The 22,122-nt window shown below is 42.2% G+C and overlaps 2 protein-coding genes across 7 annotated transcripts in view; one reads left to right on the top strand and one right to left on the bottom strand.

Moving 5' to 3' along the window:
* Window positions 1-22,122, top strand: part of Dclk2 (doublecortin like kinase 2) — a 134,883-nt gene that overhangs the window by 22,366 nt on the left and 90,395 nt on the right. The gene's annotated exons all lie outside the window — the stretch shown is intronic.
* Window positions 7,500-9,395, bottom strand: LOC128106489 (60S ribosomal protein L30-like). Its single transcript, XM_052732004.1, has one exon. The coding sequence runs from the start codon at window positions 9,322-9,324 to the stop codon at window positions 8,977-8,979; it is 348 nt and encodes a 115-aa protein (XP_052587964.1). The 5' UTR covers window positions 9,325-9,395; the 3' UTR covers window positions 7,500-8,976.

Below are 22,122 nucleotides of genomic sequence, written 5' to 3'. Positions count from 1 at the left end.
GACTCTTTCCCTCCTTCAGAATGCTCACATTAGTATTGACTCCATTTCTAAGATCTGAATTTGTTAGTAAGATTAACTCATATATTTAAAGTCTTCATAAAATCACTTAAACCATCTTTTAGGATTTCATCTAAGTTAACTCGTGGTTTCTAAACCATCAGTGACTTTTCTTTTTCTTTTTCTTTTTTTTTTTTTTTTTTTGTCCTAAGAGAGAGATCTGGACTCAGTTTTTGGTTGTCACAGCTAGAAATAGGGATTCTGGTGCCTGGTCATTAGAAGCCAGAGTAGTTGCTGAGGAGCCTAAGATTCACAGGTAGCTGTAATATGGCTCTTTGGGCTCCACATATTTATAGTGCTGGGATTTTAAAGTCCTGGCTTAGTGTGATGAAGTTATTCAAAAGGAAATGCTCTGCGAGTATTGACGTTGTTAGTAGACATCATGCCAAACTTTAATTTAGACTTTTATTTTTGACAGACAGTCTACAAGGACATCTGTGCTGCCTAATGGACACAAGCTTTAGGAAGCTGTGGTTTATAATCTGCTGGCTTGGATTTCAGTCTGTCTTCATTTTGTGAGAGTAGTGCATAGTTAGGTATTGCATCTTCACTGATGTTTAAGGAAGGATATCATGAATGCTTTTGTAGGTATTTAAAGTTAGGAAGCATCATGATTTAATCTTGAGTTTTAAGTATTTAGAAGCAATGTCGTGGTGTAATGGTTTGCATTAAGCATGTCACCCAAAGGCTGTCTGCTTGCTTGTCAGCTAATGGGGTTTTGGAAGTGATTGATTGGAACATGCATGAGCCTCTAACCTCATCACTGGAGTAATTGGTTGATGGGATCCTAGCTTGTTTTTTCTGTTGGGAGGTGATGGAAGCTAGCTGAAAGGAGCTTCGTGGGGCATGTCTTGTACTGACTTCTCAGCTCTCAGTTGTTACTTTCTGTTGGCTGAGGAGAGCATCCTTCGCTGCTGTTTGCTTCAACCACTGATTTTCTGTCTTGCCTGAGGCCCAATACAGTGAATCCAGCTGATCATGGACGGAGCCTCTGAAATCTTGAGCCAGTGTAAACCTTTACTCCTTTTAAGTTCTTGAAGGTATTTTGATACAGGGAGAAACCGCCCCCCCTTCCAAAAAATCCATGTTTTTCATCTTCTTTAAAAAGTACAACCTTCACTCAGGAGGAAGAGGCAGAGGGATCTCTGTGAGCTCGAGGCCAGCCTAGTCTACAGAGTTGAGTTCTAGGACAGCCAGGGCAACACAGAGAAACCCTGTCTTCAAAAACCAAAAATAAACCAAAAAAAGGTAGAGTCTTGAAGATGGGTGTAGCTCAGTAATAAAACATTTGCTTGCATGAGCATGGCCCCAGGTTCCATCCCCAGCACTGCAAAAAAGGGAAAAGAAGAAAGATAAATGAAAATTCTTAATGTCCAACCCATGTATTTATAAGTGGGGTGACTAAGAAAAATGGTATACAAAGAGGAATACAGGCCATTCCATAATTTTGTTTAAACACACAGTGAACTTTGGTTAGTTACCCAAATACAGTTTGTTTGTTTTTTTTTTTTTTTTTTTTTTTGAAATAAAGCCTTGAACTTTTAAACACTTGTGTAGGAAAACAAAGCCTTTCAAACATGTTTAAAGTTAGAATGCCTTTCTTGAAATAAGCCACAGTGGCAAAGATCTTTAAGAATGCCTCTTTTTTTTTTTTTGTCTTATAGAACTGAAAGGTCCAAATATAACTCTGTCCACATATGTGAAGAATTCTAGCTTTTAGCATTCCTAGAAACAGCAGAGTTTAACATAAAAGAAACATTTTATAGAATTTTGGAACAATTTGATTCTTGTCATGGACTGAGGCAAAACAGACTTAGAAATTGCTTGCAGTTGATGTTTCTAGGGTAAAACACTTCCAGACTTTAGGACCACTGCCAGCGTCGAGATGCCCACGTGCAGTGTCCTCTTTAGGGAACACGACAGCCGTTGGTGTGCTCTGTCATTTGAGCCTTCTTAGAGTCACGAACGTTTCCACCCTCACTTTTGCGGTGCTTAGTTATTACGTGGATCATTAGTGTATGACCAGCTAGTTTGCAGATCCCTGCTCCGTTTCACAACTTCCGCTTTGGCTTTGCGATCTCTTCCTTTTCATGGTGGAAGTGCTTATTTTCATCCTTGTTGGTTATTCTGAGAGCAGAGGTTAAGTTTGGCTATGCTCTCCACATTCTCAGGGTTCTGCCTCATAGAAGAAGAATGAATTGAGTCTAAATTAAAAAAATTGCTTCATGAAGGAACATAGTGAGAACTCACGCTTGCTCTCTCAGTAACCCTGTGTAAGTTTCCAGATTTAAAAACTGACCTCATGCATTTGTTGATGTTAATATAGAAAAGCTCCGCTCTCAGACTGCACACCGATTTCCATGATTATTCTCCTTGGGTATTTTTAGGACTGTTAATTGTGGTATGATACAGCTGCCGGACTCAGCCAGTGCTGTGAGCTCTGTGGTTAGCATTCACCTCCATGGAGGTTTACTGCTAAGAGCCTAAGGAGTGTACATATCAATGCAGCCAGCACCTACCCAGAAGGGATGCTCCCATTTTCATTGGTATTTCAGGCTCTTACTTGAAAGGTTTCATTTACATTTATTTTTCTGTTTTGTACTGGTTTATGGTGGCATCTCTTAAGTAGGAGCTTGAAGACACTTGGTTATATTTGAAAAACGTTGTTTTTGTTGTTTGTCCACATGCAAGGTCACGAAAGAGCCATTTCAAGAATGAGCTATGAGTATCGTGCATGAGTAACCACTGATGCTGCTGTGATATGCACAGTTGTGTTTTTGAAGAGTTTGGATTCTTGAGCACCTAATCTCCAGTGGTTGTTAGCTTACCTATTTCCTGTAGTAAAGTATTACGGCTGAATATTTGAAAATGGAAATGAATTTATTACTGAGCCAGGTATCAAGCCTCCAGGGCTGTGTGCTTGCCAGGCGAGGGCTTTACCACTGACTGAGCAACTTTGAAAATGTGAATAAAAAGCTTTTCTTTTTATCCACAATGATGCATGTATAAACAAAAACTTTATAAGTTTGCCCACTTAGGTAACTTGATCCAAATTTTAACATCTTGTATGTCTTCACTTAGTATAGTGGTCCATACTTTATATATGGCCAAAGATAAATGTCTTAAAAGCTTTAGAACCTGAGAGTAGTTTATTTTTCCTTGCAGAATATTTCCTCCTAGGTAGTATCAATTGATGTTGTAATAACTTTGCAAACTTCTAGGGATCAGGAAGTGTGGTTAGTATAATTTGTGCCCTAGGGAGCTGATTATATGGTGTGGAGCCCAGGAAATACAAGTATAATTTGATTTAATATATTCATTTCCTATGACGTAGTCCTCTTACAGGACAGAGTTTGTACTTAAGCAATGAAGGATGACATCAAATAGGATTTTTTAATGATAATAAAGTTAATAAGACACTGATCTTGAGTGCCAGGCTTTTTGCACATGTTTATTTTTCAAGATCATCCTGCATTAGGTATATGGTCATATTCTTACCTGAGGAATGTTACAATGTATATTCAGAGAAAATTCTTGGGTGTGTGTATGTGAATGGGGTGTGCATATGGTGATGCATGTTTACATGTGTGTGGAGGCCTGAGGCTGACATCAGGTGTGAGGTGGGGGAGATTACTGAACCTGGAGTTTGCCTTTTTGGCTAGTTTGGCTGCCACCTTGCTCCAGGGATTCTCTCCCTGACTCTGTCTCCTGGGATTGCAGGAAGGCCACCATATCTACCTGGCTTTTTCCTGAGGGTTCTGGGCATCCAAGCTTCAGCTTCCTTCTTGGGTGGCAAGGGCTTTACCTGCTGAGTCACCTCTCTAAGCCCTCAAAGAACCTTTGGCTTCAGGTCACCATGTTCAATACAAAAGTGTGGCTCCAAACATGCTTGCTTTCAAAGCTTGTTTCCGAGATTCAAAAGATGCTTACTTTTACTACTTCATAATTATTTGTTTATAATTAATAGTTTTCCAGACTCTGTTAGCACAGTTTATTTACTTTGTCTTTGATAGCTTCCTAAATTTTTCCAAAGTCGACAGTAGCCCTCAGAAAATGAAGAATGACCCTGTGGTGGTTTGAATGAAAATAGCCCCAGAGGCTCATATATTTGAATACTTGGTCCCTAGTTAGTGGAACTGTTTGGGAAGGATTAAGAGGCGTGGCTTTGGGAGGAGGTGTGTCACTAGGGGTGGGCTTTGAGGTGTCATGCCATTCCCAGTTAGATCTCAGCTATTGCTCCAGGGCCATGCCTGTATACCTGCTGCCATGTTCCTCACCAAGGTGACCATAGGCTCCATCCCTCTGGAACTGTGAGTCCCCAAATTAAATGCTTGCTATAAGTTGCCTTGGTCACGGTGTCTTCTCACATCGATAGAGCAATAACTAAGACAGGCCCCATGAAGGATATTCAGTGACTGTGGCATAGAGTACACAAATTCTGAACACGTACTTATTATCTTGAGCCAGTGTCTGATAAATGGTAAAGCCAATTCAAAATTGAGGTCTGCCCTACATTTATAGGTATCTAAACCCAGTTATATATGTAACAAATGCAATGCATAATTAAAACATCAAAGCAGTTTGTCTTAGTCATAGGATTGTGGATGACTTTTCTTCTGATTAAGTGCCCTTATTATCTTTATGTGCTAAATGACATCCGGTGTTTTAGTTAGTATCACCAGAATTGAATATTGTGAGAGTGGACTCACAAAGAGCCAACTTAGCTTCAGACTTTATTTGAAACTGGCCAGTTGTCTCTAGGAAGGCATTTTTATGAAGTTTATGACATAACGTGATTTTAGGCCATGGTAGAATTGAGTCATTCAATCATAAATATTTTGTTTTTATTCTGTTAGGCATTGTACTAATTGCTTGAAAAAAAAACAGGTGTAAGCTTTTGAGGAACTATCCTTGAGGCAGAAGAGACAGACATAAAAGCTAATTGTAAGACCAGGGATTCTGTCATTGGCCACAGTGATGCAATGAACCGTACAGAAGAGGAAGCCTTTCCTAGAGTTACCTACCACAAGTTCTTCCTGAAGAGGTGCTCGTTAAGGTCAGTCCACACAGTGGAGAGACAGCATTTAAGGTGGGTTTAGTTTGCAAGGAATAGTGCAGGTTGTGGAATATGTATTTGATCTTTTCATTTAGGCTGCTGCATTTTTTTATGTTTTAACTTTTAATTGTGAAATTAGATTTAAAATTGTGTAATGATTTCATATATATATATATATATATATATATATTTTTTTTTTTTTTTTTTTTTTTTGGTTTTTCGAGACAGGGTTTCCCTGTGTAGCTTTGCGCCTTTCCTGGAACTCACTTGGTAGTCCAGGCTGGCCTTGAACTCACAGAGATCCGCCTGGCTCTGCCTCCCGAGTGCTGGGATTAAAGGCGTGCGCCACCACCGCCCGGCCAGATTTCATATATTTTTTAAAAAAATAATTAAAAAATTTTATGTATGTGAGTGTTTTGCCTGCCTGTATATGTCTGTGTACTGTATGTGTGCCTAGTGTCTTGGTGCCTGAGGAGGCCAGAAGAGGGGAGTGGGTATGGTAAAGTGTGGGGGTTTGAAATAAAGCTAGGCAAGGACAGGCTGATGCACCGTGGACAGTGCATTCCTAAGAGATTTGGAGCCAGGGCTGGATGGTTGAAGGCTGGTGCAAGGATCCAAGTTGCATTTCAGAAAGTTTACTTTGGAGAACGTGAGGTGGTCAGATACAGAATCACAGAGATGGTCAGTCAGCTATAACAACAATTGACGTTCTTAGGATGAGGGCCGCTGTTGGATGTTTTTTCCAGCTGTCATTCATTTACAGCTGCTGCTGCTGAGCAGCCCTTGGGCTGTATTCCAGGTGGGATGCTGATGCTCTTGAAGAAAGGGAAGTGGTTTCAGAGGGAAAAGGGAATTGGAAAAAAAATTTAGTGGATTGAGAGAGTGGAGTCTCTTAAGACAGAAATCAGTACTTGATTGGAGATTTTACAAAATCTTCATAATGACCGAAAACAGTGGATTTTAGTTCTGTACAAGAACGTTAATTTTCACTGTGCTTTTTCGTCATCACACTGTGGGAAATGTTGGTGGCAGATCAGGTACTGGGATTGTTGCTCAGAAGCAATGCCGGAGTGCAGGCATACAGTGATTTTCACTGGTGCTTCTGGATTTGCGCTTGTCCCATCCTCTCACTAACCTGTTCTGATCTGGTCATTCATGAGCTGAGCAAGGCAGAGCTTTACTGGCGAAACTTTGCCACCATGATATAAATGTGCTGTAATTTTCTGTTCCCAGCAACTCTTATTTATGAATGCCTAAAAATATAAAAGTTATGACAACAAAGGAACTTTGATATAAATGTACTTCTTGGTAGAAAAAGAGAAAAATTTTCCTTAGAATTATAAGCAGCATGGAAAATGAGTGGCCCAGTTTTCATGAGCAAGGCCATGACAGAATTTATTGGCCTAAGTGTCAAATGTTCCTATGTTTGTTTAAAAAGCATTATCAAAAGCTTAATCTATTTTAAAAAATTGATCGAAACAATAATATTAATAATTCAATAATATTTAAAAATTCAGTATTTTAATAATTTAAGGTAATTGATTGAAGAACTGCTACTCCCTGAAATTAAAATTTTCCTCTTCATTTATGGACACAAAAATTTATTTGGAAAAGAAAAGCCTTATCTACACTAATGATTTGGCTTCTCATGCAGTTGCGTGCAGTTTGTGTGCTGATGTGTGTTACCAAATTAAACTAAATACAATTTGTATTGTTTGTGTTCTGTAGTGTTTCCTGATTTGTGACTTCTTCAGACTGTAATTAGAGCAGTTTAGGCATTGTGCTTTTCTATGGAAGTTATCTACAGGCTGGTTTTCTTGTTGAGTGACCCTCACAATGATCTGGAGTGTGAGAGCAACGCTGTGGGGCAGTGGTCCCTGACAAGTGCCCTCTGCATCTCTCCCTGCCCAGTGCACTCAGAATACAGTGCATGAGGGCACTGCTTCTCGGCCATCATCCTCAGTTCAGTGAGGAAGTGCTGAACGCAGGGCATGATGAGAGGATTGCAAAGGGCTGGTTAATGCTTCCCATTTAAAGGATGGAGTTATGACCCAGAGTTAGGAAGAATTCACTGAGGAATGAAAGGCAAAGTAAGCTGGAGCTGGGAAGGCTGATGTGGAGACTGTTTCCACCCATCGCAACCCCTGCCTGCCCAAACATGTACTCATAGACACAGTTCTACACATGTGTGCACGAATGCACACAGGCACACACACATACACAGACACACACAGACACAGACACACACACATAGACACACACAGACACACACATAGACACACACACAGACAGACAGACAGACAGACACACACACACATACACACACACACACACACACACACACACACACACACACACACACACGATTGTATGTGTGGTTCAGGAATGCCAACAGATGACACTGTGAAGAGGAAATGAGAATAATGTTGGGTTGTGGTAGGAAGTGAGTTGGGAGAAATTTGGAAACAGAAATGGACTTAAGTTCAAACTTAAACCTAAGTTTGCTCATGTGGAGAAAGGACATCAGCTGTTGATAAAACAATGATAGGATGAAACCAGACAGTGGTGGTGCACGCCTTTGATCCCAGCACTCGGGAGGCAGAGACAGAGAGAGATCCAAGACAGCCAGGGCTACACAGAGAAACCCTGTGTCGAAAAACCAATAAATAAACAAACAAATAAATAATAGACCGAAAACTGCCATTTAGCATGAGGCTGCAGAGGACCGAGGAGCCCTGGAATAACCAATTGGGAGGCATGTTTGTCCAGGTGTGGTGGAAGTGGGACAAGATGTAGACCCAGTGCAGAGGTAGGCAGGCTCTCTACCCAGAGCTTGCCGAGAACAGGGGATTTGATGGTTGCTGCTAATGGGAATGCTGAACCACAGAGCTGGGTACAGGTCTCCATAGAGAACTCTTCAGAAAATTGTTTTATGTTCATGGGTATTTTTCCTGCATCCATGTTTGTGCACCACAAGTGCTAGTGTCTGAGGAGGCTAGACATTGGATCCTTTGGAACTGGATTACAGACAATTGTGAGCCACCATGTAGGTGCTGAGATCAAATCCAGGTCCTCTGGAAGAGCAGCCAGTGCTCTTAAGAACTGAACCATCTCTCTAGGCCCATCCTCCCATTCCCTAGTAGAGATCTCTTTAAAGTTCTGGTTTCCTAAGAGCCCACTAAAGGTTGAACTAGCCAGGATACCAAGGACCAAAAAACATGCTTCTGCAGTTGATCATTTCAGCTTTTCATGTTTAAGGTTGGAAAAAGCCAAGTACATTTTTTTTTTCTAGGAATAAATTACCCACTTTACTTAATGTTGGCCTAATAAAGTAGAAATAAAAGTTCTGTTGAATCACATATTTGAGAATGCTGTGTGGGAGGCTTAATGCATAGTAGATATTTTTGGGTGAAGTAAAACTATTGTTTTTACCAAAGTAAAATGTGAACTCAACCTAGGTAGCAAAGCTCCTTATTTTGCCTTTAGCCTGGTGTGATCCAAGAAAACACAATGAAAGAGTAAGATTTTAACAGGAGCCGGTTCTGCAGAGTCTATATGCATGTAACCTGTGAGCATATCCTGTAAGGAAGTAGCTCGATACCTCCTCAGTGTGTTTTTAGTCTCTTGTTGGAGCTCAGGAGCACCCCAGGACCACCCCACAGCCTTCCTGTGCTCAGGAGCACCCCAGGACCACACCACAACCTTCCTATGCTCAGGAGCACCCCAGGACCACACCACAGCCTTCCTGTGCTCAGGAGCACCATCAAGAACTTCATCACTGTGCTTGGGGACATTTTTTTTTTGTTGTTGTTGTTTTTAAAAGGAGCTCTGGTAAAGTTTTATTAAAGAAAAACTTTCCTGGTTTACTTTTCACCAGTCTGTTCTGGCATGCTTCTAATAATATCAGAATCACCTGGGTCAATGTTAGCCAGTGTGCATACTCTGTAGTATTTTCCACATGCTGTGCCCAATTCAATGTTATTGCCACTGTAGTGATGAACACCAGTTTTAGCCAGCATGGCATAGTATTCTATTTCAGATTTCCTCAAAGCTGGACAGTTGTTGGCGAGGATAACCAATTTCGCTTTGCCCTGTCTGATCATCTTCAGAGTCTGTTTGTACCCCAGCACATACTTTCCACTTTTCATAACAAGTTGGAGGCTAGAGTTGATCGACTCCAGAGACTTTTTCGTCTTCTTTGCGGCCACCATCTTCCTACCTTAGGTGCGGCCCCCAACCAAGACCAGCCGCCAAGATGGCCGGGGAGCGAGAAGGGGGGACATTTTTTAAAAAACGATTTACTTTAAAATTATGTGTAGGTGTCTATGTCTGAATGTGGATATGTGCACATGAGTGCCGGTGCCTGAGGGGGTCAAAGGTCCTCCTGTGTCCTCTGGAACTAGGGTGTGAACTGGTGGTGTGAATGCTGGGAACTGAGCTGAGTCCTGTGTGAGAGCAATAGTGGTTCTTAACTGCTGAGCTCACACCCCCCCCCCCACCCCCACTCCCCCCATCCCCACCCCCCACCCCCCCACCTCCACCCCCCCACCTCCACTCCCCCATCCCCACCCCCCCACCCCCCCACCTCCACCCCCCCAACTCCACTCCCCCATCCCCACCCCCCCACCCCCACCTCCCACCCCCCCAAGACTATTTTAGACCGACAAATTGACAACAAAAGGAAAAATGTTGGAACACGTGACTATGAAAAGGATACTTGTTTACAACACAAAGGAGAAACAACAGATTGCTTTGTTCAGCAGCCCCAGCTGGGTGCATGCTGGGTGACCCCATCTTTCCCACTGTGTTTTTGAGAGTGACCACAGAAGTGTTAAGGATTGTCTTAGGAGTAAGAAGATTTTTAGCAAGTAGATGAGTCTGAAGGTGCAGAACCATGAATAACTAATAAAAATCAACTACTGTGTAGTAATGAGCTAATACCATCTATCAACGCGGCAAGAAAAGTTTTGTGTCTTGAGGTTTTTTTTTTTTTTTTTTTTTTTTTTTAAAGATATAGCCCCAGGGAGCCCAGGTTGGCCTCAAACTAGCTATGTAGCTGAGGATAACTTGGAGTTTTTGAGTTTCTGATCTTCCTGCCTCTACCTTTTTGGGTGCTGGGACTATGGGGCTATGTCACCACACCTGATTTATGTCAAGTTGAGGATTGAATCTAGGGTTTGTGCATGCTAGGGAATCCCTCTACCAGTTGAACTACATCCCTATCTATGTGTCTCATTAAAGGGATGGTCTGTAGCAGGGTACAATGTACATCTGTGTATATAATAAACCAAGGCACTCTTTTCTAATTTGAGAGAACTGACTCAGAGGGCGGAGAAAGTTTCTTTGTGCCAACATTTCCAGAGGAAACCTGAAATGCATATACTTTCCTTTGCTAAGTTAGAGGGAACAAGGTGTTGTGGGTTTGATAACTGATTGTACTAATAACAGCCATTAAGTGGCAGCTAATTACAGTGTGTTAAAATGTCCAAGTAATAACAAGTCACATTTGATGCAGCTCATGAGTCATCTCATGGAAACAAGGGTTGTAATGAAATGGGGAGATGTAAAGAGCAGGTTCAGATAGTAGAAGGGCACTAGGGTTTGGGGACTCTGCACACTTTATTCTTTTTTTTCTTATTTTATTTATTCATTTATTTGTGTGTGGATGCATGTGTACCACTGCATGCTTGTGGAAGTCAGAGGACAGCTTGCAGGAGTCGCTTCTCTCCTGGCTTGTGGATGCTGGGGATCAAACTCAGGTGGTTAGGCAGGGCAGCAAGTCTTCACCCACTGAGGCACCTTTGGGGACCTCCCTGAATACTTTTGAAAGAAAGCTTGAAACATTGTCTTCTACTCCCTGATTAAAGGACTCCTTTTAGATAACAGAAATCAACCAGTATTTGTGATACAATGTTGATAGTTAAGGGAATGAGAATTATGTATCTTCTTTAGAGAGCTTTTGTTTTCAAATATTTTGGAACATTGTATGATAGGAACTAGTTTGTGAAATAAACAGATTGTATATAGTGCTCTATGTAGATAAGTTACTTAAGACTATATCTTGATAAAAATTGTAGTCACTTGGTTTATTTTTCATGTGAGGTACATTTCTATCAGTGTTTGGTTATCTACACTTTTCTATATTTTGGACTCACTAAAACAGTTCTGTACAGTGGTAGCATGATACCTAAGTGCCTGAGGGGAGTGCTATAGTTTATCTCCAAGGTACGGGGCTTGCTTAGCATGTACAAGAGCCCAGTTTTAATTCCCAGATCAAACAAAAACATCAGCTATTTTCAATTCACTTTTTTTTCATTTCTAAAAATTCTGGTTTTTTTCTTCAGCTCAGGGCACTGTTGGACTGTGCTTCTATTTGTAATGTTCTTTCCAATGGATCTCTCAAATCCTGTGTTGTTTTCCATGTAGGCTTCTATTTCTCTCAGGAGATTTTCTCTTTTGATGCTTGTTAACTTTTTGAGAAGTAGTGAGCCTTTTAGACAACTATTTGCTGATTTACCTAATCCAAATCAGTGCATGAATTATGGAATATCATGATTTCATTTATTTTAGAATGAAAAAGTTCTTAATATGAATTTGAGCAATTTATGAAGAAAATTATTGAAGATTGTTTTTCAGTTTTTTTCCTTCTGATTTTTGCAGTAGTGGCAAAAAATGAATCTGTTATGTGTACACATGAATATGTACATGTACACACATGCACACGCATGCAGACACATACGCAGTCTTAGGTTGTATTTGGGAAAAGCTTAATTTTTTTGCACATCCAGAGAACATATTGTTAGTTGATGAGACATTTCAAAAGTCTTGAAAGTAAAATTGTTGCAACATTTCCTCAGATTATTCAACCATAGAACCCTTTAATGCAAGAACTTATCAGTATTCCTTTGGAAAAGTGTGTCATAAAATGTCACCCTAAGCCGGGCGGTGGTGGCGCACGCCTTTAATCCCAGCACTCGGGAGGCAGAGCCAGGCGGATCTCTGTGATTTCAAGGCCAGCCTGGTCTCCAAAGCGAGTTCCAGGAAAGGCGCAAAGCTACACAGAGAAACCCTGTCTCGAAAAACCAAAAAAAAAAAAAAAAGTCACCCTAAAGACAAACAAGTACTTGAATATTATTTACTCAGATACAGTGAGTAGTATTCTGCTGTGCTCCAGGCACTCAGCTGAGTACAAGGCATTGCAGTTTAATTGGTTATTGAGACTTTCCATTGTCTTAAAATAGGGACCACTGAAGGGCTATAAAATATAATGTATAAATGGACTCGTGATGGAATTTCAAAAGGAACTATGTTTGCCTATTTTCTTTTATGAACAACAGAGGCTGGCTAACTTTATAAAGAAAAGAGGTCTGTTTACTTACAGTATTGATGAAGGCTCCTGAGCACACCCCAAACCCTGTCTGCATCACCTCACGGTGTAGGGTAGTGGTGGGAGCAGGTGTGAGAAGACTTCATGCCTGCAGACAGAAAGCTAGTTCCTTGGGGCAGTGGTGGCACACGCCTTTAAGCCCAGCACTCAGGAGGCAGAGGCAGGCGGATCTCTGTGAGTTCAAGGCCAGCCTGGTCTACAGAGCGAGTTCCAGGAAAGGCGCAAAGCTACACAGAGGAACCCTGTCTCAAAAAACCAAAAAAAAAGAAAAAAGAAAGAAAGCCAGTTCCTCTTGTGGGACTGGCGCCTATCTGGCCTAAGGACCTTTTATTAGGCCCTGACTCCCAGCATTACTACACTGAGGACCAAGCTCCAAACCCATGAAACTTTGGGCAAGGGAGGAAAAATGGCAGATACTTACTCATACATAGTAGAGAAAGTGTGTCGAGGAACATAAGGGTGCACTAATGCATTTTGCAAATATGAGCATCTCCTGTAAAAGGGGGACACAGCTGTGTATAAGACAAGGCTCCCTGCTGCCTTAAAACTTAAATTCCAGCTGGGTAAGGCAGGAAAAGGAAGGAATTTTTAAATTTAGCATTTTATATATATAAATAATGAAAAGAGCTATGAAGAAAAGTTGGCAGTAGCTGCTGTGTCAATGGATAGAGTGCTGAATAAGGAAGAAGCTTTGAGGATTCCAGTTAGGAGGAACTGTGGGCTTGCAGGGGTGCCTGCACGTACAGAGCCTCACGACTAGTGTGTTTCCTTCCTTCCTTCCTTCCTTCCTTCCTTCCTTCCTTCCTTCCTTCCTTCCTTCCTTCCTTCTTCCCTCCCTCCCTCCCTTAGTTTCTTTCTCTCTTTTTTTCTTTTTTTGGGGGGCACAGTTTCTCTCATTGACTCAGTGTGCCAGTAGTTGTTTTGTTTTGTTTTGTTTTGTTTTTCAGCCTGACACCAACTAGGGTCATCTGGAATGATTGACTTGTAGGCAAGTCTGTATGGCATTTTCTGGATTAATGACTGGTATGGAAGGGTCCAGCCCTCTATGAGTGGTACCACCACTGGGCAGGCAGTTCTGGGAGGCATAAGGAAGGGAGCTAACTATGAGCCTGGAGAGCAAGCCAGGAAACAGCCTTCCTCTACGGCCCCTGCTTCAGTTCCTGCCACCTGGTTCCTGCCACATGTTCCTGCCCTGACTTCCCTTCGTAATGGACTATAAACGGGAAGAGGGAATAAACCCTTTCCTCCTCAGGTTACGTTTGGTCATGGTGTTTGTTACAGTGACAGGATGGAAACTGGGATGCTCAGGAGTGCTGCAAACAGTAGAATGGTGGGTGGACCGAGAACTGAGCTTTACTGAGGCCAGTTAGGGCACGGAATTCTCTGCCCAAAGAGTGGGCCATAGAGACACCTGGACCGAGAAGGAAGCAGTGCTAAGAGTGATCGTGGAGAAGAAACACATGTGGTAAAGGTGTTAAGTCCAAAGTCAGGGTGAAGGTGTAGTGTGGCTGGGAGGGTGAGAGCAGTGGGTCTGACCACGCGGGCTGCAGAAGTAGGTTCCGTCTAAATAATGCAAGATATGGCCACACTGCAGTGGTGAAGAACTGTGACAGAACCGGCTGCACGGGAGCTGGAGAGATACCCAGAGCAGTAGCATCATCCATGTATAATGGACCAAGTGTCTGAAGTTATTATTTTTTAACTTATGACAATCTATTATGTGGAAACTGTGTTACTCACCAGATGATTGCCCCTAGAACTCCATCTGTGAGCACATCCTCTTCCCACCACTAGTTCTGTATAAATGCCATTTTCTTAATCCCTTCTGTGTATCCTGGTCCTGCCAATGGCTAGATTGTTGCTGGAAACCCAAGCCTGCAGCTCATACTGAGACCTTTCTGATGTACCTGTTCAGATGCATTCCCCCCCTCCCCTCCTCTGTGAGAGCTGCTGGTTCTGGAGCAGCTCCTAGAAGTTTGAGAAGGAGAGCCTTGCAGATGGAGAGAGATGAATAAGATTTCTGGAGCTCCTGTTTATTAGTGGTGTGACTTTCCTCAGAACTAATCCCCTTGTTATTTATAAAAAAAAATGAAGGCAGTAAGATAAATACTGAAGCACTTAGCACAGAGCCCAGCTTCTGGTGTGTGACTGTGACTGATAGTTAGTTGTAGACGTTCTCATTGGCGTCTCCACACATCCTGGGGACCATCACTGCGGAAGCACCTGAAGATAGAACTGGGGAAGGGAAAGAGTATTTAGAATATATTGCTGTGCGGTGGTGGCGCACACCTTTAATCCCAGCACTCAGGAGGTTGAGGCAGGGGGATCTCTGTGAGTTCTAGGCCAGCCTGGTCTACAGAGTGAGCTCCAGGACAACCAGGGCTACACATCAGGGCTACACAGAGAAACGGTCTCGACCCCCTCAAAACAAACAAACAAAAAGCCAGAATATATTGTCTTAGCAGGAGTAGTCTTGTTCCTGACATTCTTCATTGTGAACTTGACATTCTTGAGAGCCAGTCTGTCATGGACTGAGAGGTCCTACCTAGAAGTAAAATACAAGTCTAAGTTTGAACTGTGATCAGACTGTAGGTTTGCTCTGCGGTTTTTTGTTTTGCTTTGTTTTTTTCCTTCTTTGCCTTTCTACTTACGGTGCTGCAGACTGAGCCCAGGGCCTGTTACATGCTAAGTCTGTGCTGTACCGCTGAGCTACATCCCCAGATCCGTTCATTTTTCATATATTACTGTAAGTTAGGGCTTCTTCATTGAGACTGTACCATAAAATTCCCAGAGGAGCTAAAAAAGAAAGAAAGAAAGAAACAAACAAAGAAGAAAAGAAACAAACAAAGAAAGGGTTCATAGAACCCATTTTTAGGAGATTTCTGTTTATAGGCCTGAACAGGTCATTTAAAAATACATAAAAACAGGTTTCCGCACTAGTAGTTCGAAATTAGGACTAATGCTATTTTCCCCAAATTGTCAAGATGAAATAAGCTAGCTTAGGAAATTGTCTACTTTACAACTACAATGTAAACTCTGTTGGTGGTTTTTGATGCATAGGAAGTTATCCCCAGGAATAAACATTTACTCTTCATCCTCTAAGAGGTGACCGCAGCGGCAACATTGCTGTTCTCACTGCTGTGTGGTAGCAGGCTGGAGTGAGGTGCTGGAGGGAGGTGCTGGAGTGAGGTGCTGGAGCGAGGTGCTGGAGTGAGGTGCTGGAGCGAGGTGCTGGAGCGAGGTGCTGGAGCGAGGTGCTGGAGCGGCTTCCCCTGTGTTTGGACCTCCCATGCTCAGGGCCAGCCCCGGGCATCTCAGGGACCAGGGAGCAAGTGGGCACCCATGTGGCTATTGACGCTTAGACTCTGTATTTCTTTACTATTACTGTGATAAAACACCATGACCAGAAGCAGCTTACAAAAGGAAGAGTTTATTTGGACTTTGATTCCAGAAGGATAAGGATCCATCGTGTCTGGAAGGCATGGCAGGTGGAGCAGAGAGCTCACATCTGCAATGGCAAGCATGGAGCAAACTCTTTAAACTTGCAAAGTCCACCCCTGGTGACATACTTCTTGGGCAAGACCATGCCTCCTAAACCTACCCCAACAGCATAACTAACTAGGAACCTATCGGGGACATTTTTATTCAAACCACCACAGACTCACAGTGGGTCATTAAGTCAAACTCTTATGTTGGGAGTAATGAAAGATCCAGTTTGTCTCAGAAACCTAAACAGAAGCTGTTACTAGTGAAAACAGAACCACCACACAGGGGAAGAAATGCTGATGAAGTACCTATTCTGTGTCAAATTCAGTGGGAAAAGGCTCAGAAGTTTGGTTGGGAACTGCCCCTAATAAAGGATTAATATCGTATGTTAAATACTATAGACATTAAGTAGGCTTGAGGGGGTAACATTTTAAAAACATTACCATTTATGACCTACCTCCCCAGAAGAAAGTTTATATAGAATTTCCAGTGAACTTTGGAATATTAAAGTTATCATACGGTGTGACCATCTGTACATATTGCTTAAAATTCCACTTTACAACAAAATTATGAATGAAGCTATTGAATCCCCAAATGATACCCTTTACAGATACAACCTAGATATTAAGTTGTATATCCAAGGGGAAGTGCCGGCACATTGGATTTCAAGATATAAGCACTGGGTACTGATCTCATGCTTTCATTAGGGCTATGTGTATGAATGTTTATCTCTGCCTGTCCCTCATCTGTAATAATGTCTACCCTTCTGTAGAGGTTAGTTATTAAGATTAGATGTAATAACAAAGTATGTGAAAGTAGCATTGAGGTTACAGAGTCTTGTAAACCAGTAAGAAATAGCTCCGATTTCCCTAAGGATGTGAGAAGTAAGCTTTGGGGCTCTGCAACCAAACTGCCTACATGTGTTTTCTGGCTTTGTCTTATTCTAGCTGCAGGGGTGTTGGGCAAGGTGGGTAATTGTACCATTGTTCCTTCAAAGGAAACAAGAGCCATACCCAGCCTATAAACTGCTGTGAGGGAAAAGTAAACTGTAATCTATGCAAACCTCTAAACTCGGCACAGTACCTGTCACATTGTAGATGGTCGATGAAGGCTAAAACTTTTCAACAATAAATGAAATTAAAAGTTGTTGTTTTGGGCTCATTCAGAACTCAGTGATAGCAGAAGCAAGTCTAAGATACATAGTAAATTTGTGAATTTAGCTATCTGAGTGGAAAAGTTGTGTTTGGGGATTCTTCAAATCTCAAGTGACTTGAGTGATAATTATCTTGCAAAAAGCAATCTATGAATTAAACATATACTGCCGTGTGTACAGTAATGGTCTACCTAGCAAAGAACTTAAGACACTGTTTTCATCTTCAGGAAGCTACCAAGTAGTTGGGGAAAGCAAAACGACCTGTGGCGTCTAGCCCGGGCCGAGTGCCACAGTGCAGAGGATGTGTAGAAGGAGCATCTATCCAGACCACAGGATAGCATGTTGGGTTGCGGCTCTGTTGTTAGCCGCTCCGTGTGCTTGCCCTCAGATCAGCATGGAGCACCATTGCATTGTTTCCCAGAGTGTTTGAGATGGATGAGAGTCCACAGAGGGAGAAGGGGAGTTCTGCAGTTGGCACATCCGTGTTCCTGAAAGGCCTCTTCTTTCAGGGAGAGTGCATGAGAAAGCCAAGTCAGCACAGGCTCTCTTTCCAGAGCGAGTACGCCCTGCATCCTTAAGGAAGTGGTGCTAGCCATCACAGGGAAGGCAGAGCTGCTGGCTCTTCAGGGTGCAGTGGCTCTGCATTGCCGAGCTAATGCTGTTTAAAGCTGAAAGTATGTGGTCAATATTGTCTTTGCAACCTCTCCTTTTGATTGAATAACTTCAAAATTAGTGTGAAGTTAATGTTGTTTGCCTATTTTTTTTTGTTCATGTGACATGATTTGTTTGTACATTTTGGCAAGTGTTGCAGGTAAATCACACTTAGAGTGTTACTGCCCAGTGACTCCTAGTTCAACATAGTCTATGTAAGTGAGTACTGGTCTGTGTCGTGGTACAGAAAAAAAGTGCTAATAAAACATAATGTAATAGAATAAAGGAATCCCACAACAAGAATGGATTGGAGAATACAAACCATAAGCGTATCAGGATCTTAAATAAAGTGATGCAAAAGGAAGGGTACAGCTAGATAGAAAGGCTGTGGTGATTAGCTTGTATTCTCTGTGTTACACAGTGATGCCTAATTTCTTAGAACTTGAGTTTCTACAGAAGAATCCTTTAGCCTGTTCTCTGAGCAGGAATCTTAAAAGTTCTTCTTAATGAAATCAAACCTGGAGCCAGGTTTTGGGGTGAATGCTGGAAGATCAGAGAAGCAGAACAAGCCATAGCCACCTCACCTTGCCAGTTTCTCAGCTGATCCTGTTTCCTCAGACAGGAAACCTCTGTGTCCTCATCCGGAATGAGTCTCAGCTGAACTGTGCTTCTCGAAAGCCTGAAGCTTAACCAGCTAAAAGCTTCTAGTTTCTGGTCTTCATGCCTTATATACCTTTCTGCTTTCTGCCATCACTCCCTGGGATTAAAGGCTCACTTTCTGGGATTAAAGGTGTGAGTCACCATGCTTGGCTGTATCCTTGAACACACAGAGATCCAGGTAGATCTCTGCCTCTGGAATGCTAAGATTAAAGGTGTGTGCTACCACTGCCTATCCTCTATGTTTAATATTGTGGCTGTTCTGTTCTCTGACCCCAGATAAGTTTATTAGCGTGCACAATATTTCGGGGAACACAATACCACCACAGTTCTCATTAGCTGAGGAGGGCTGGAGAGAGCTGAGGAGTGCTGGGAAGGGCTGAGGAGGGCTGGGGAGGGCTGGGGAGAGCTGGGGAAAGCTGAGGAGTGCTGGGAAGAGCTGAGGAGGGCTAGGGAGAGCTGGGGAGGCCTGAGGAGGGACTGAGTAGGCCTCCACCAGTGAGAACAGAGGCACTTCCCACAATCTCCTGGTCTCCAGGACTCAGGTGAAGTGTCACATAAGAGTGTCTACATGATTGAAATGTCCTCATGGCAGAGGTTCTCACACATAAATGCTGCATGTAGGAATGGAAATTAGTCACAGCAGACTTGGTGATGTGAAACAGCCTCAAGAGAGGAGATGACAAGCTTGAATGAAGAATTTAATGTGGTCGACTTAATTTTCCTGTTCTTTTCTTGTCTGCTTTTTACAGGGGTCACCAGAGTGCAGCTGGTTTATTTATTTATTATTTTTTAAGTGTTTTTGATTAGTGTATGCTTTTAGATATGAAGACAAGAAACACAATAATGTGACGGAAATAATTTTTGAGGAAAATAACAAAATGATACATGTTTACATGTATATAGTATATATGTAAAATGTGTACTAGATTACGACTAGCAATACCATAATTCTGAACCCAGTGCTTTTGAGAGGTTTTGCAGAATCTATAAAGCTGTTGGACAGGAAAACTTATTTGTTATTCATCTTCTTAGCTCATTTGTCTACAGAATTAACCTGGCCAGTGGGAAGAACAATGCCGCTTCATTTCAGCTCAGCCGCTCCTGTCAACTGCAGATTCAGCTTCTCGGCTGGTTTTGTTTGTTTGTTTTTGTTAACAGCTTTGGGTGGCTTGCTTTTAGTGTAATGGAAACTTGCGTGTATTTCCTTAGCTGATGAGATTTAATGCTGTTTGTGTGTATGTATATATTGTGTGTGTATGTATATATGTCTTATATGTGGGTACATGTGTATGTATGTCTTATGTGTATTTGTATGTGTGTATATGTGTGTATTGCATGTGTGTATATGTGTATACATGTATGTATGTGTTGCATATGTGTATATGTATGTATGGTATGTCTATGTGTGCATATGTGTGTATGTATTGTGTATGTATGTATTGTATGTGTGTGTACATATTGTATGTATATATATGTGGGTGTATTATGCATTATATATGTGAGTGTGTGTGTGTGTGTATGTATGTATTTTGCTTCTGCATGGCTCACCCTAGGTAACCACTCTGTCACTGAGCTATGCACCCTCAGCCTATTATTTCTTTTTCTTTTTCTTTTTTTTTTAAGATTTATTTATTTATTATGTATACAGAAGAGGGTGCCAGATCTCATTACAGATGGTTGGGAGCCACCATGTGGTTGCTGGGAATTGAACTCAGGACCTCTGGAAGAGCATTCAGTGCTCTTAACCTCTGAGCCATCTTGCTTTGTAACATTGGGCAGTCTTTCGGTAACTTCTCTGAAGTTGTATCCTATGAAAGGCCTAGGATGATGTGTGCTGGCTTTCTTTCCAAACCTTCATTTGAACAGCCTTGCGAGAGAGAGGTGGACCACTTAGAGCTTGGTGCTTGGCGGTTTCCCTGAATGCTCCTCTCCTCTCTGCAGCAGGGTTCATGCTGACAGGATTAGGTTGTTTTTCTCAGGGGTCCATGTCTGTGTTTCATTTTGTAAAGCTCGATGGGGGTTCAAAGGGACCGCAGACACAGAACAGGCTTTCAAAGTTGCTGCTCTTAGGAGATGGAGCCACTCAGGGCCTTTGTTAACGTGTGAGTGTTGAGCTTTCAGTTTTATCAACCTCTTCACAATGCTGGCATTCTGGGAATATCTACTGTCCTTTTTAGATCCTGCTGATGTTACCAGGCACGTAGGTTCAAAAACCCACTGCCTCGGCTTCCCTAAGTTCTAAAGAAAGTAGGAAACAGAAATTGGTAAAGGAAAGTAGATTCATTCACATTGTGGCCAGGGGTAGTATGAGTGTGGTGTTCTCCCCACCTTTTCTGTGGCAAGATTGCAGATTATGGAGAGCTGTGAGGCCAAGGCTAGAACACAGGGGAATTGAACTGAGGTAGCCGATTGATTCTGTCCTGGGGCCACAGGGTGCCTCAGTTCTATGTTACAGAGACAGTTTTTAAGTTTTTATTTTAAATTCAAGTCCTGCAAATGAAAATGAGGTTCTGAGGGTTCCAGTGTTTGAAACAGAAAATAATGGTTTTTTTTTTTTTGAGGATGTAAGATTCTTACCCATCCTGGGCCTGGCAGAATTCTTGCTCCGAGGTCCAATCCTTTGATAGGTATAGAATAGAAGCCTTTTTGTATCTTTTCTTTGTAAGTCAAGATGGAAAGATGGGGGAAATTAAAGGGATGTGAGAGAGAAAATAACTCTTCACTTCAGAGTCTGGTTGAAGCTCTCGCCAGCTGGGAATCAAGAATTCCAACATAATTAGCAACATTTACTTGGAAGGTGCTGCTGATAGAGAGAATATTCCTTCTATAGTGACATAATGCAAATGGGATTTTAAAATAACAATGAACCACTCATTTGGCCCATTAGTATGGCCTTTCTGTTTTCTCAGCTGAAAATCTGTAACTTTCTAAAATTCTTGCAAGAACCCCCATTTGCAGGGAAAGACAGGCCTCAAATCCCTTGTGCAGCAAGCCTGTGAGGCATGGATTCACCTTCCCAGACTGCCCTTCTGTCCACCCTATGATGTCATTTATCAAAAGAGGGATAAACGGTGAGGAGTCTATTTGAGCAATATCATCACATTCCCGGAGCCTCCAAACCGTATTCTAGCTGCGTACCTGCAGTTGAGATACTTAGAGCCACCCACAGGCTCCATGTGTGTACTGTCCTTTCCCCAAATATCCCTTTTTTATTACAAATCATCTCCTCTTGCTTAAATCTGTGCTAAGTCTCTTCCTAATAAATTCTAACTGTTCATCCTGACTCATCCTGGAGTTCTTTTCTGTGATAGAGTCAGGAGTTCCAGCTTTCCCGACTGGCGGTCCCTGAAAGGAACTACTCGGGCTGCTGCAGGTAGCTGGGAATCAGCTGTGTCTCTGGCCTGTGCTCCACAGCCACTGACAGTTAGAGGTCCGCTTTGGAGGGGTCTAAACAGGTTGTGGTACTGAGAATTAGGAATTGAGGATTAGAGAGTGATAAACTTGAGGTGCTGGTGTTTTCTTGGCTGAAAGGAAAAGAAGGAAAGAGGAACTCCACAGTAAATACTTTATAGAAGTTTGGAAGATCCTTTGTTGGTGTGTGTGTGTGTGTAGTATACATATGTGTGTGCCTGTGTACGTGCGTGCTTGTGTTTGTATGTGTGTGTGCGCATG

The sequence above is a fragment of the Peromyscus californicus genome, unplaced genomic scaffold (genome assembly GCF_007827085.1).
Source record: "Peromyscus californicus insignis strain IS unplaced genomic scaffold, ASM782708v3 Scaffold_9__1_contigs__length_137607984, whole genome shotgun sequence".
Taxonomy (NCBI): Eukaryota; Metazoa; Chordata; class Mammalia; order Rodentia; family Cricetidae; genus Peromyscus; species Peromyscus californicus.
Note: the sequence above shows the minus strand (reverse complement) of the source record. Positions and strands in the feature narration are given on the sequence as shown.

Coding starts and splice junctions, on each gene's coding strand:
- LOC128106489 (XM_052732004.1), bottom strand. CDS start 9,324: ATGGTGGCCGCAAAGAAGACGAAAAAGTCTCTGGAGTCGATCAACTCT.